General features: G+C 43.9%; 1 protein-coding gene across 1 annotated transcript in view; it reads right to left on the bottom strand.

The window, feature by feature from the left end:
- The window catches only part of LOC139413429 (WD repeat containing planar cell polarity effector), a 170,229-nt gene that overhangs the window by 30,564 nt on the left and 124,039 nt on the right, over window positions 1–15,626 (bottom strand). Inside the window, exons 12-14 of the mRNA XM_071160802.1 lie at window positions 9,648–9,836; window positions 9,152–9,275; window positions 4,427–4,490 (exon numbers count right to left, since the gene is read on the bottom strand). Coding sequence (XP_071016903.1) covers window positions 4,427–4,490; window positions 9,152–9,275; window positions 9,648–9,836 — 377 coding nt within the window. The remainder of the gene's footprint in view (window positions 1–4,426; window positions 4,491–9,151; window positions 9,276–9,647; window positions 9,837–15,626) is intronic.

Here is a 15,626-nt window from a genome sequence, read left to right as displayed (position 1 = left end):
TGTGAGATAGTGTGTGAGAGAGTGTGTGTGTGTGTGTCTGTGTGTGAGAGTGTGTGTGTGTGTGTGTGTGTGTGTGTGTGTGTGTGTGTGTATGAGAGAGTGTGTGTGTGTGTCTGTGTGTGTGAGAGTGTGTTTGTGTGAGAGTGTGTGTGTGTGTGTTTCCTAACTCCCACCATATCTAACAAAACGAGCCCCATTAAGGAACAAAGCCTCTACATCTGATTCAGATACCACACATCAGATTTACTTCCTTAATTCATTAATTAACCGTCAGATCAGAAAAGAGGGTGGATGACGACGGAAGGACTGACCTGATTGGTCACATTATCGTCTCATTATCAAAGGGTAGTAATTAGGGAACTATAGAACGTCTCCATTATGCAAAACACTCTTGCTAACGAGAACCCTCCTTCCCCCTGCCCCACACACACACACACACACACACACACACACACACACACACACACACACACACACACACACACACACACACACACACACACACACACACACACACACACACACACACACACACACACACACACACACACACACACACACACACACACAAACACTCTCTTACCCAACTCCCACCCCTAGTCCCTCTCCAATTTAGCCGCACACCAAAGTGTTTTGTTTTACAAAAGGTCTCTTCTCCAGGATTGGAGGACTTATATTGTTAGTCTGAAAACAATGGAGCTGGAGAGAGAGAGAGGAGGTGGAGAGAGGAGGTGAGGGGAGGTGAGAGCTGGAGAGAGAGCGAGGAGGTGAGAGGAGTTGGAGAGAGAGAGAGGAGGTGAGAGGAGGTGAGAGAGAGAGAGGAGGTGAGAGGAGGTGGAGAGAGAGAGAAGGAGAGGAGGTGGAGAGAGAGAGGAGGTGAGAGGAGCTGGAGAGAGAGAGAGGAGGTGAGGGGAGGTGAGAGGAGGTGAGGGGAGGTGAGAGGAGCTGGAGAGAGAGAGAGGAGGTGAGAGGAGCCGGAGAGAGAGAGAGGAGGAGAGAGGGTGAGAGGAGGTGGAGAGAGAGAGAGAAGGTGAGAGGAGGTGGAGAGAGAGAGAGGAGGAGAGAGGAGGTGAGAGGAGCTGGAGAGAGAGAGAGGAGGAGAGAGGAGGTGGAGAGAGAGAGAGAGGAGGTGGAGAGAGAGAGAGGAGGTGAGAGGAGCTGGAGAGAGAGAGAGGAGGAGAGAGGAGCTGGAGAGAGAGAGAGGAGGAGAGAGGAGGTGGAGAGAGAGAGAGGAGGAGAGAGGAGGTGAGGAAGCACACTGAGCATTTCTGCAGGGTGTGTGTGTGAGCATCTATGAGCACGTATGTTTGTGTGTGTGTGTGTGTGTGTGCGCGTGCATCTGTCAGGATGTGTGTGTGTGTATGTGTGTGTGTGTGTGTGTGTGCGCGTGCATCTGTCAGGATGTGTGTGTGTGTGTGTGTGTGTGTGTGTGTGTGTGTGTGTGTGTGTGTGTGTGTGTGTGTGTGTGTGTGTGCGCGCGTGCATCTGTCAGGATGTGTGTGAGAGCGGGGGTTCCATTAGTTTTGTTCGCCCGACAAACATTGATGGGGTTGAGATCAAACATCAGATGGCGACACAATGGGGTTCTGCCTCCCATTCACCCCTCCCCTTTACCCCTCCCCTTCACCCCTCCCTGTCCCAATCAGCCAGTTAGACAGGTTAACTTAGGCCCTAATTAGAGGACTAGCAGGGCTAAACGCCACTGCCCTCCACTCTTCTGCACTCCCTCTCTTTCCCCCATCTCTCTCTCTTTGTTGTTCCAAAAAGGAGACATGTGTCACTTTCTTTCTTTGGGTTCTTTTATTTTCCTTCCCTCCTTTCTCTGGCTTGTCTCCTAGGTGACAGAAGAGGTCTCCTTTCTCTGGCTTGTCTGCTAGGTGACAGAGGAGGTCTCCTTTCTCTGGCTTGTCTGCTAGGTGACAGAGGAGGTCTCCTTTCTCTGGCTTGTCTCCTAGGTGACAGAGGAGGTCTCCTTTCTCTGGCTTGTCTCCTAGGTGACAGAGGAGGTCTCCTTTCTCTGGTATGTCTCCTAGGTGACAGAGGAGGTCTCCTTTCTCTGGCTTGTCTCCTAGGTGACAGAGGAGGTCTCCTTTCTCTGGCTTGTCTCCTAGGTGACAGAGGAGGTCTCCTTTCTCTGGCTTGTCTCCTAGGTGACAGAGGAGGTCTCTTTTCTCTGGCTTGTCTCCTAGGTGACAGAGGAGGTCTCCTTTCTCTGGTATGTCTCCTAGGTGACAGAGGAGGTCTCTTTTCTCTGGCTTGTCTCCTAGGTGACAGAGGAGGTCTCTTTTCTCTGGCTTGTCTCCTAGGTGACAGAGGAGGTCTCTTTTCTCGGGTATGTCTCCTAGGTGACAGAGGAGGTCTCTTTTCTCTGGTATGTCTCCTAGGTGACAGAGGAGGTCTCTTTTCTCTGGCTTGTCTCCTAGGTGACAGAGGAGGTCTCTTTTCTCTGGTATGTCTCCTAGGTGACAGAGGAGGTCTCCTTTCTCTGGTATGTCTCCTAGGTGACAGAGGAGGTCTCCTTTCTCTGGTATGTCTCCTAGGTGACAGAGGAGGTCTCCTTTCTCTGGTATGTATCCTAGGTGACAGAGGAGGTCTCCTTTCTCTGGTATGTCTCCTAGGTGACAGAGGAGGTCTCCTTTCTCTGGTATGTCTCCTAGGTGACAGAGGAGGTCTCCTTTCTCTGGTATGTCTCCTAGGTGACAGAGGAGGTCTCCTTTCTCTGGTATGTCTCCTAGGTGACAGAGGAGGTCTCCTTTCTCTGGTATGTCTCCTAGGTGACAGAGGAGGTCTCCTTTCTCTGGCTTGTCTGCTAGGTGACAGAGGAGGTCTCCTTTCTCTGGCTTGTCTCCTAGGTGACAGAGGAGGTCTCCTTTCTCTGGTATGTCTCCTAGGTGACAGAGGAGGTCTCCTTTCTCTGGCTTGTCTCCTAGGTGACAGAGGAGGTCTCCTTTCTCTGGTATGTCTCATAGGTGACAGAGGAGTTCTCCTTTCTCTGGCTTGTCTCCTAGGTGACAGAGGAGGTCTCCTTTCTCTGGTATGTCTCCTAGGTGACAGAGGAGGTCTCCTTTCTCTGGTATGTCTCCTAGGTGAGAGGAGGTCTCCTTTCTCTGGCTTGTCTCATAGGTGACAGAGGAGGTCTCCTTTCTCTGGTATGTCTCCTAGGTGACAGAGGAGGTCTCCTTTCTCTGGCTTGTCTCCTAGGTGACAGAGGAGGTCTCCTTTCTCTGGTATGTCTCCTAGGTGACAGAGGAGGTCTCCTTTCTCTGGCTTGTCTCCTAGGTGACAGAGGAGGTCTCCTTTCTCTGGTATGTCTCCTAGGTGACAGAGGAGGTCTCCTTTCTCTGGTATGTCTCCTAGGTGACATAGGAGGTCTCCTTTCTGTTCATCTCCCCACTCTTTATCTCTGTTTCTGGAGCAGTCCTTTCCCTCCACCCCCTCCTCTCTCCTTCTGTCTATCCTCTCTCCTTCTCTCTTGCCTCACTCCTCTCTCTCTCTGTGTCCTTTCAAGGTCCATAGCTTCGGCTCCACCTTTTCAATTCGGCATCTCAGCGGCTCTACTTAGTGGCGAGTGAATTGGAACCTATTGCTATCAGTGTGATGGGAGTAGGGGGGAGGAGGTGAGAGAGGAGGTGCAAAGAGTGAACATTAAATGGCTGGGGGGGGGGCATGGAAGCATGGAGGGTGAAGCAAAAGGGGGCCCCCACAAAGAAGGGGGTCAGACATACAAGACCGTTTCACAGTAGAGTGAAAGAAAGAGCGAGCGAGAAGAAGAGAGGTGAGAGGAGGAGACGGAAGAAAAGTGTTCAGATCACAAGGCCCCTCCACCTGTTACTCACCATGACAGAGAGACAGAGAGAAGACGAGATAAGAAAAAATAAGAGGAGGAGACAAGAGTAGAGGAGAGAAGAGGAACAAAAGAATGAGAGAGAGAGACAGAGACAGAGAGAGAGAAAGGTGGAGAGAGAGACAGAGAGAGAGAAAGGTGGAGAGAGAGAGAGAGGAGAGAGAGAGGAGAGAGAGAGATAGATGAGAGAGAGAGAGAGAGGGGAGAGAGAGATAGAGAGAGAGAGAGGGGAGAGAGAGAGAGAGAGAGAGAGAGGAGAGAGAGAGAAAGAGAGAGAGAGAGAGAGAGAGAGGAGATAGAGAGAGGGGGGAGAGAGAGAGAGAGGGGAGAAAGAGAGGGGGGAGAGAGAGAGAGAGAGAGGAGAGGGGAGAGGAAAGGAGAGAGAAAGATAGAGGAGAGAGAGAGATATAGAGAGAGAGGAGAGAGAGAGAGAGGAGAGAGAGAGAAAGATAGAGAGAGAGAGAGAAAGATAGAGAGAGAGAGGCGAGAGAGAGAGGAGAGAGAGAGAGAGGAGAGAGAGAGAGAGAGAGAGAGAGAGAGAGGAGAGAGAGAGAGAGAGGAGGAAAAGACAGACTGCCTCACCATAAACAGGTCTCTAGCTCCAATGTCAACCGCCAGCAGGAAGGCCTTCTCAAAGCGCTGGTGTCTGCAGACATAACAGGAACTGGATTATAAGACTTTAACACATTAAAAAACCATTACACCTGCAGGTTGAGTTGAGTGTTAAAGATGTTCTGTACAGACAGTCAAATAGACTGTGGAGACGTCTCCTGTCTCTGGCATGTCACCAACAAAATTAAACACAGTAATTATATCTTTTTGTATTTTAAATGCAACCTTTATTTAACTAGGCAAGTCAGTTAAGAACAAATTCTTATTTACAATCCTAGGAACAGTGGGTTAACTGCCTTGTTCAGGGGCAGAATGACAGATTTTTACCTTGTCAGCACGGGGATTCGATTTTGCAACCTTTCGGTTACTAGTCCAACACTCTAACCACTAGGCTACCTGCTGGTTACTGGCCCAACGCTCTAACCACTAGGCTACCTGCTGGTTACTGGTCCAACACTCTAACCACTAGGCTACCTGCTGGTTACTGGCCCAACACCATAACCACTAGGCTACCTGCTGGTTACTGGCCCAATGCTCTAACCACTAGGCTACCTGCTGGTTACTGGTCCAACACTCTAACCACTAGGCTACCTGCTGGTTACTGGCCCAACACCATAACCACTAGGCTACCTGCTGGTTACTGGCCCAACACTCTAACCACTAGGCTACCTGCTGGTTACTGGCCCAATGCTCTAACCACTAGGCTACCTGCTGGTTACTGGTCCAACGCTCTAACCACTATGCTACCTGCTGGTTACTGGCCCAACGCTCTAACCACTATGCTACCTGCTGGTTACTGGCCCAACGCTCTAACCACTATGCTACCTGCTGGTTACTGGCCCAACGCTCTAACCACTAGGCTACCTGCTGGTTACTGGCCCAACGCTCTAACCACTAGGCTACCTGCTGGTTATTGGCCCATTACTCTAACCACTAGGCTACCTGCTGGTTACTGGCCCAACGCTCTAACCACTAGGCTACCTGCTGGTTACTGGCCCAACGCTCTAACCACTATGCTACCTGTTGCCCCAGTAATGTGTATGTATACACCAACAAAATTAACCCAGAATTGAGTTTATATACAGTTGAAGTCGGAAGTTTACATACACCTTAGCCAAATACATTTAAACTCAGTTTATCACATTTCCTGACATTTAATCCTGGTAAAAATTCCCTGTCTTAGGTCAGTTAGGATCACCACTTTATTTTAAGAATGTTAAATGTCAGAATAATAGTAGAGAGAATTATTTATTTCAGATTGTATTTCTGTCATCACATTCCCAGTGGGTCAGAAGTTTACATACACTCAATTAGTATTTGGAAACATTGCCTTTAAATTGTTTAACTTGGGTCAAACGTTTCGGGTAGCCTTCCACAAGCTCCCGACAATAAGTTGGGTGAATTTTGGCTCATTCCTCCTGACAGAGCTGGTGTAACTGAGTCAGATTTGTAGGCCTCCTTGCTTGCACATGCTTTTTCAATTCTGCCCAGTCATTTTCTATAGGATTGAGGTCAGGGCTTTGTGATGGCCACTCCAACACCTTGACTTTGTTGTCCTTAAGCCATTTTTCCACAACTTTGGAATTATGCTTGGGGTCAATGTCATTTTGTAAGACCCATTTGTGACCAAGCTTTAACTTCCTGACTGATGTTTTGAGATGTTGCTTCAATATATCCACATAATTGTCCATCCTCATGATGCCATCTATTTTGTGAAGTGCACCAGTCCCCCTGCAGCAAAGCACCCCCACAACATGGTGTTCTTGCTGTAAAACCTGCCATCACTACAGTGGTCCACAGTGTTCTTGCTGTAAAACCTTCCATCACTACAGTGGTCCACAGTGTTCTTGCTGTGAAACCTGCCATCACTACAGTGGTCCACAGTGTTCTTGCTGTGAAACCTGCCATCACTACAGTGGTCCACAGTGTTCTTGCTGTAAAACCTTCCATCACTACAGTGGTCCACAGTGTTCTTGCTGTGAAACCTGCCATCACTACAGTGGTCCACAGTGCTCTTGCTGTAAAACCTGCCATCACTACAGTGGTCCACAGTGTTCTTGCTGTAAAACATGCCATCACTACAGTGGTCCACAGTGTTCTTGCTGTAAAACCTGCCATCACTACAATAGTCCATAATGTTCTTGCTGTAAAACCTGCCATCACTACAGTGGTCCACAGTGTTCTTGCTGTAAAACCTGCCATCACTACAGTGGTCCACAGGGCTCTTGCTGTAAAACTTGCCATCACTACAGTGGTCCAGTGTTCTTGCTGTAAAACCTTCCATCACTACAGTGGTCCAGTGTTCTTGCTGTAAAACCTGCCATCACTACAGCTGTAAAATCTTCCATCACTACAGTGGTCCAGTGTTCTTGCTGTAAAACCTTCCATCACTACAGTGGTCCACAGTGTTATTGCTGTAAAACCTGCCATCACTACAGTGGTCCAGTGTTCTTGCTGTAAAACCTTCCATCACTACAGTGGTCCATAGTGTTCTTGCTGTAAAACCTTCCATCACTACAGTGGTCCACAGTGTTCTTGCTGTAAAACCTGCCATCACTACAGTGGTCCAGTGTTCTTGCTGTAAAACCTGCCATCACTACAGTGGTCCACAGTGTTCTTGCTGTAAAACCTTCCATCACTACAGTGGTCCAGTGTTCTTGCTGTAAAACCTGCCATCACTACAGTGGTCCACAGTGTTCTTGCTGTAAAACCTGCCATCACTACAGTGGTCCAGTGTTCTTGCTGTAAAACCTTCCATCACTACAGTGGTCCAGTGTTCTTGCTGTAAAACCTGCCATCACTACAGTGGTCCAGTGTTCTTGCTAGGCTCGTTCACTCCACATCTTCCTTCTTCCATTTTCTCTCTTTGGCAAGCAGAGCCTTTTCTAGCACCCCTCCTCTCCTCCCTCCTCTCCTCTCCCCTCCCTCTCTCCCCTCCCCTCTTCCCTCCCTCCCTCCCTCTCTCCCCTCTCCTCTCCTCTCTCCTCTCTCCTCCCTCCTTTTCCCTCTCCCTTATCACCCACCTGCATTCATCTCTTCTTCAACATCAAATGAAAACGCTTCTCTTTGGTTGAGTTTGTTTGTTTCATGTTGGCTCTGGCCTGGAGAAGTTAGGGAGTATTGTACTGAGTAGATACTCAGCCTCCCAACTCTCATCTCTATAAATGGGGAGAGACCCTCTTTTCAACTTTCCGTGTGTTTGTGTGTGTGTGTGTGTGTGTGTGTGTGTGTGTATATGTATGTATGTGCGTGTGTATGTGTGAGTGTTTGAGAGCAAGAGATCACATCGTTATCATCATCATCATCATCATTATTCTGAATTGATCGACTCAGTGCTGTTAGCTACTTACTTTATTAACTAATGTAGAATTATTATTTTTTAAACTCACTTGTTTTTTCCTACTAGCACTAATAATTACTTGATTGAGGGAAAATGTGCTTCCTGTGCCTTGGGAAAGTATTCAGACCCCTTGACTTGTTCCACATTTTGTTACGTTACAGCCTCATTCTAAAATGAATTACATAAAACTATTTCCTCGTCAATCTACACACAACACCCCATAATGACGAAGTGAAAACAGGTTTTTAGATTTTTTTTGCACATTTATAAAAAATAAATAAACAGAAATATCTTATTTACATAGGTATTCAGACCCTTTGCTATGAGTTCAGGTACATCCTGTTTCCATTGATTATCCTTGAGATGTTTCTACAACATGATTGGAGTCCATCTGTGGTAAATTCAATTGATTGGACATGATTTGGAAAGGCACACACCTGTCTATATAAGGTCCCACAGTTGACAGTGCATGTCAGAGCAAAAACCAAGCCATGAGGTTGAAGGAATTGTCTGTAGAGCTCCGAGACAGGATCATGTTGAGGCACAGATCAGGGTACCAAATAATTTTTGCAGCATTGAAGGTCCCCAAGAACACAGTGGCCTCCATCATACTTACAGTGGGGCAAAAAAGTATTTAGTCAGCCACCAATTGTGCAAGTTCTCCCACTTAAAAAGATGAGAGAGGCCTGTAATTTTCATCATAGATACACTTCAACTATGACAGACAAAATGAGAAAAAAAATCCAGAAATTCACATTGTAGGATTTTTGATGAATTTATTTGCAAATTATGGTGGAAAATAAGTATTTTGTCTGTCATAGTTGAAGTGTACCTATGATGAAAATTACAGGCCTCTCTCATCTTTTTAAGTGGGAGAACTTGCACAATTGGTGGCTGGTGAAATACTTTTTTGCCCCAAATGGAATATTTCAGTTTGTTATTTTTAATACATTTGATAACATTTCTAAAAACCTGTTTTTGCTTTGTCATTATGGGGTATTTTGTTAAGATTAATGAGAAAAAACGACCAATGTAATCCATTTTAGAATAAGGCCGTAACAGAATGTGTAAAAAGCCCAGGGGTCTGAATACTTTCAGAATACACTGTGACTGACATGTGGTTGTCTCATCTAGCTACAGTATCTTAAACCCAATTAACTGTTAGTCTCTCTGGATAAGAGTGTCTGCTAAATGACTAAAATGTCAATCTAAGATGACAGAAAAATTATGATTGTATTTAAATGAAAGGTGAATGTTTTTTTTTCTCCGTTTGGCAGACCTTGGTGGGTGTGGTTAAGTGTATAGGAGGTGTGGTTACCCGAGTGGGTGGGTTATACTGTAGGGGGCTGGGTTACCTGAGTAGGTGGTGGAAGAAGCGTCGGGCGTACTTGCTGATTGGCCCTCTGTATTCTAGAACCACCGAGTCAGAGAGTGGGCGGGGCGGAGCGTAGAACACACCCAGAGCTGCCTCCAACTGGGCTGCAGACAGGAAATAAACATTCATTTGATTGGTTTACTGATTGACTGGTTGATTGATTGATTGACTGACTGACCGACTGGTTGGTTGATTAATAGATTGATTAATGCATTGATTTAATAATTTGATGGTTTACTATATTTGGTTGATTGATTGATTCATTAGTCAACTGATTGATTGATTAATTGATTTACAGTTTGCTGGACTGATTACTTGATTGACTAAAGCTACATTTACACAGGCAGCCCAATTCTGATAATTTTGACCAATCAGATCATCTTTTTTGCCAATATTTAGTCAGATGACCAGAATTGGGCTGACTGTGTAAACGCAGCCTAAGTGACAGATTGATGAATGCATTGCCCTGGTCTCACCCTCTCTGGTCTGGTCCAGCTCTAGCCTCAGCAGGTAGTCTGTGACAGAGGTCAGTGCCCGGTAACACTCCGTTCCCATAGTGCTCCACTCCATGGCTCCCAGAATTCCTAGAGCCTGGTCCACCTGGCCACAGCGTAACCTCTGTTGCAACAGCTCTCCTGGACCCAGCTGACCCCCTGACAGAGCACCTGAAGAGGGAAGAGAGGGAGAGATGGGTTAGGGAGAAGGTAAACGACACTGGACGTCACTACTGGACAGGCTACACTACACACTTTCTGTCCAAAACATTTGTTTTTAACGACTAGCTCTAAACCAATGGTCACCAACCGTTTCTAAGTCAAGATCACTTTCGCAGTCCAAAAGCAAGCTGAGATCTACGTTATCACAGCATATTGGTTATATGCCTGGCCTGCCAATACTGTTATTCTCAGATCATATGATATTTATAAACTAGTGTAGCACTTGCAAAGCAGAGCTGACCACAAATTGAAATAATTATATTTTTTATTTTACTGGACTGATGGTACATGCATCTGATTGTCATGGTGCTTTGAAGACAACCGGGAACTCATGAGGTCAAATCATGATGTCAGTGATCTTCAGGTCGGAAAGTCCAAGCTCTAGAATGAAGCCAGTGATGGAATCTTTCCCCAGTTGGATATCGTTTTTTTCTCGAGTTCCCAGTTGTATTGAAAGCACTGAAGTCGGAGATTTGAGAGTTCTGAGTTCCCAGTTGTCTTGAACGCGGCATTAGTCTCAGCGGAGAGAGAGAGCAGCAGAGGGTCAGCCTCTCACGGTCCCTGCTCTCTCCTTCCTTTCCTCCGGTGAGACTGACCAGAGAGAGGAGACACTGTCTTCCACCTGATTTCAAAACTCGAGTCACACCGCATCTGCCTCAGGCACAAATTCATGTTGTTCCTATGACCAGAGAAAGGGAAATATTCCTCAATAGTGAAATAGGCACGACAAGCTGCTAATAATAATAACAACGCAGGGCTCTCGATACACATCGTTACTCATTCATTGCAGCGCGAGTGGAAGTAGGGAGAAGCAAGTTTTATGTGTTGTAACAGTGTTGAATAAAAACAGTGTTGACAGTCCTGAATAAAAACAAACATTAACTCACTCATAAAAACAATGTTGACAGTCCTGAATAAAAACAGTGTTGACAGTCCTGAATAAAAACAGTGTTGACAGTCCTGAATAAAAACAGTGTTGACAGTCCTGAATAAAAACAAACATGAACTCACTCATAAAAACAGTGTTGACAGTCCTGAATAAAAACAAACATGAACTCACTCATAAAAACAGTGTTGACAGTCCTGAATAAAAACAAACATGAACTCACTCATAAAAACAGTGTTGACAGTCCTGAATAAAAACAATGTTGACAGTCCTGAATAAAAACAGTGTTGACAGTCCTGAATAAAAACAAACATGAATTCACTCATAAAAACAGCGTTGACAATCCTGAATAAAAACAAACATGAACTCACTCATAAAAACAGTGTTGAAAGTCCTGAATAAAAACAGTGTTGACAGTCCTGAATAAAAACAATGTTGACAGTCCTGAATAAAAACAAACATGAACTCACTCATAAAAACAGTGTTGACAGTCATGAATAAAAACAAACATGAACTCACTCATAAAAACAGTGTTGACAGTCCTGAATAAAAACAGTGTTGACAGTCCTGAATAAAACAATGTTGACAGTCCTGAATAAAAACAGTGTTGACAGTCCTGAATAAAAACAATGTTGACAGTCCTGAATAAAAACAGTGTTGACAGTCCTGAATAAAAACAAACATGAATTCACTCATAAAAACAGTGTTGACAGTCCTGAACAAAAACAGTGTTGACAGTCCTGAATAAAAACAATGTTGACAGTCCTGAATAAAAACAAACATGAACTCACTCATAAAAACAGTGTTGACAGTCATGAATAAAAACAAACATGAACTCACTCATAAAAACAGTGTTGACAGTCCTGAATAAAAACAGTGTTGACAGTCCTGAATAAAAACAAACATGAATTCACTCATAAAACAGTGTTGACAGTCCTGAATAAAAACAGTGTTGACAGTCCTGAATAAAAACAATGTTGACAGTCCTGAATAAAAACAAACATCAACTCACTCATAAAAACAGTGTTGATAGTCCTGAATAAAAACAATGTTGACAGTCCTGAATAAGAACAATGTTGACAGTCCTGAATAAAAACAGTGTTGACAGTCCTGAATAAAAACAAACATGTACTCACTCATAAAAACAGTGTTGACAGTCCTGAATAAAAACAGTGTTGACAGTCCTGAATAAAAACAGTGTTGACAGTCCTGAATAAAAACAGTGTTGACAGTCCTGAATAAAAACAAACATGAATTCACTCATAAAAACAGTGTTGACAGTCCTGAATAAAAACAGTGTTGACAGTCCTGAATAAAAACAAACATGAATTCACTCATAAAAACAGTGTTGACAGTCCTGAATAAAAACAGTGTTGACAGTCCTGAATAAAAACAGTGTTGACAGTCCTGAATAAAAACAAACATGAATTCACTCATAAAAACAGTGTTGACAGTCCTGAATAAAAACAGTGTTGACAGTCCTGAATAAAAACAATGTTGACAGTCCTGAATAAAAACAAACATGAACTCACTCATAAAAACAGTGTTGACAGTCATGAATAAAAACAAACATGAACTCACTCATAAAAACAGTGTTGACAGTCCTGAATAAAAACAGTGTTGACAGTCCTGAATAAAAACAGTGTTGACAGTCCTGAATAAAAACAAACATGAACTCACTCATAAAAACAGTGTTGACAGTCCTGAATAAAAACAAACATGAACTCACTCATAAAAACAGTGTTGACAGTCATGAATAAAAACAAACATGAACTCACTCATAAAAACAGTGTTGACAGTCCTGAATAAAAACAGTGTTGACAGTCCTGAATAAAACAATGTTGACAGTCCTGAATAAAAACAGTGTTGACAGTCCTGAATAAAAACAATGTTGACAGTCCTGAATAAAAACAGTGTTGACAGTCCTGAATAAAAACAGTGTTGACAGTCCTGAATAAAAACAAACATGAATTCACTCATAAAAACAGTGTTGACAGTCCTGAATAAAAACAGTGTTGACAGTCCTGAATAAAAACAATGTTGACAGTCCTGAATAAAAACAAACATGAACTCACTCATAAAAACAGTGTTGACAGTCCTGAATAAAAACAAACATGAATTCACTCATAAAAACAGTGTTGACAGTCCTGAATAAAAACAGTGTTGACAGTCCTGAATAAAAACAAACATGAATTCACTCATAAAAACAGTGTTGACAGTCCTGAATAAAAACAGTGTTGACAGTCCTGAATAAAAACAATGTTGACAGTCCTGAATAAAAACAAACATGAACTCACTCATAAAAACAGTGTTGACAGTCATGAATAAAAACAAACATGAACTCACTCATAAAAACAGTGTTGACAGTCCTGAATAAAAACAGTGTTGACAGTCCTGAATAAAAACAGTGTTGACAGTCCTGAATAAAAACAGTGTTGACAGTCCTGAATAAAAACAAACATGAACTCACTCATAAAAACAGCAGCATCTTGCTGTATTCTTTGACAGTCTCTCTCTGGTCGAGGTTTTTAAAAGTTGTATGAAATCACATATAGGCTAGTAGCCAATCAAACTTTGGTGACCACTTGGCTTTTCTACAGAAATGTCTTTAGTATCGACCGGTTGGTGACCACTTGGCTTTTCCACAGAAATGTCTTTAATATCGACCGGTTGGTGACCACTTGGCTTTTCTACAGAAATGTCTTTAATATCGACCGGTTGGTGACCACTTGGCTTTTCTACAGAAATGTCTTTAGTATCGACCGGTTGGTGACCACTTGGCTTTTATACAGAAATGTCTTTAGTATCGACCGGTTGGTGACCACTTGGCTTTTCCACAGAAATGTCTTTAATATCGACCGGTTGGTGACCACTTGGCTTTTCCACAGAAATGTCTGTAATATCGACCGGTTGGTGACCACTTGGCTTTTCCACAGAAATGTCTGTAATATCGACCGGTTGGTGACCACTTGGCTTTTCTACAGAAATGTCTTTAGTATCGACCAGTTGGTGACCACTTGGCTTTTCCACAGAAATGTCTTTAGTATCGACCAGTTGGTGACCACTTGGCTTTTCTACAGAAATGTCTTTAGTATCGACCAGTTGGTGACCACTTGGCTTTTCTACAGAAATGTCTTTAGTATCGACCAGTTGGTGACCACTTGGCTTTTCTACAGAAATGTCTTTAGTATCGACCAGTTGGTGACCACTTGGCTTTTCTACAGAAATGTCTTTAGTATCGACCAGTTGGTGACCACTTGGCTTTTCTACAGAAATGTCTTTAATATCGACCGGTTGGTGACCACTGCTCTGAACCTTGTAAGATTTAAGTAGCGGGCACAAGACGTTTAAAATATGTATTTTGTCTGTGTGTGTGTGTGTGTGTGTGTGTGTGTGTGTGAGAGTGTGTGTGTGTGTGTGTGTGTGTGTGAGTGTGTGTGTGTGTGTGTGAGAGTGTGTGTGTGTGTGTGTGTGTGTGTGTGTGTGTGTGTGTGTGTGTGTGTGTGTGTGTGTGTGTGTGTGTGTGTGTGTGTGTGTGTGTGTATGTGTAGGGCAGGGGGAAGGAGGGTTCTCGTTAGCAGGAGTGTTTTGCATAATGGAGACGTTCTATAGTGTGTGTGTGTGTGAGGTTTCTGATACTTGTGTGAGTGTGTCGAGAGAGCTCTGTGTATACAGTTGAAGTCAGAAGTTTACATACACTTCAGCCAAAAACATTTAAACTCAGTTTTTAACAATTCCTGACATTTAATCCTAGTAAAAATTCCCTGTGTTAGGTCAGTTAGGATCACCACTTTATTTTAGGAATGTCAAATGTCAGATTAATAGTAGAGAGAATGATTTATTTCAGATTTTATTTCTTTCATCACATTCCCAGTGGGTCAGAAGTTTACAGACACTCAATTAGTATTTGGTAGCGTTGCCTTTAAATTGTTTAACTTGGGTCAAACGTTTCGGGTAGCCTTCCACAAGCTTCCCACAATAATTTGGGTGAATTTTGGCTCATTCCTCCTGACAGATCTGGTGTAACTGAGTCAGGTTTGTAGGCCTCCTTGCTTGCACACGCTTTTTCAGTTCTGCCCACACATTTTCTATAGGATTGAGGTCAGGGCTTTGTGATGGTCCTCCAATACCTTGACTCTGTTGTCCTTAAGCCATTTTGCCACAACTTTGGAAGTATGCTTGGGATCATTGTCCATTTGGAAGACCCATTTGCGACCAATCTTTAACTTCCTGACTGATGTCTTGAGATGTTGCTTCAATATATCCAGATAATTGTCCATCCTCATGAAGCCATCTATTTTGTGAAGTGCACCAGTCCCTCCTGCAGCAAAGCTACCCCACAACATGATGCTGCCACCCCCGTGCTTCACGGTTGGGATGGTGTTCTTCAGCTTGCAAGCAACCCCCTTTTCCAAACAAACATAACGATGGTCATTATGGCCAAACAGTTATATTTTTGTTTCATCAGACCAGAGGACATTTCTCCAAAAAGTCCGATCTTCGTCCCCATGTACAGTTGCAAATCGTAGTCTGGCTTTTTTTAAAGCGGTTTTGGAGCAGTGGCTTCTTCCTTGCTGAGCGGCCTTTCAGGTTATGTCGATATAGGACTCGTTTTACTGTGGATATTGATAGTTTTGTACCCGTTTCCTCCAGCATCTTCACAAGGTCCTTTGCTGTTGTTCTGGGATTGATTTGCACTTTTCGCACCAAAGTACTTTAATCTCTAGGAGACAGAACGCGTCTCCTTCCTGAGCGTTATGACGGCTGCGTGGTCCCATGGTGTTTATACTTGCGTACTATTGTTTGTACAGATGAACGTGGTACCTTCAGGCGTTTGGAAATTGTTCCCAAGG

The sequence above is a fragment of the Oncorhynchus clarkii genome, chromosome 1 (assembly GCF_045791955.1).
Source record: "Oncorhynchus clarkii lewisi isolate Uvic-CL-2024 chromosome 1, UVic_Ocla_1.0, whole genome shotgun sequence".
Lineage (NCBI taxonomy): Eukaryota > Metazoa > Chordata > Actinopteri > Salmoniformes > Salmonidae > Oncorhynchus > Oncorhynchus clarkii.
This window is presented reverse-complemented; position numbering and strand designations above follow the sequence as displayed.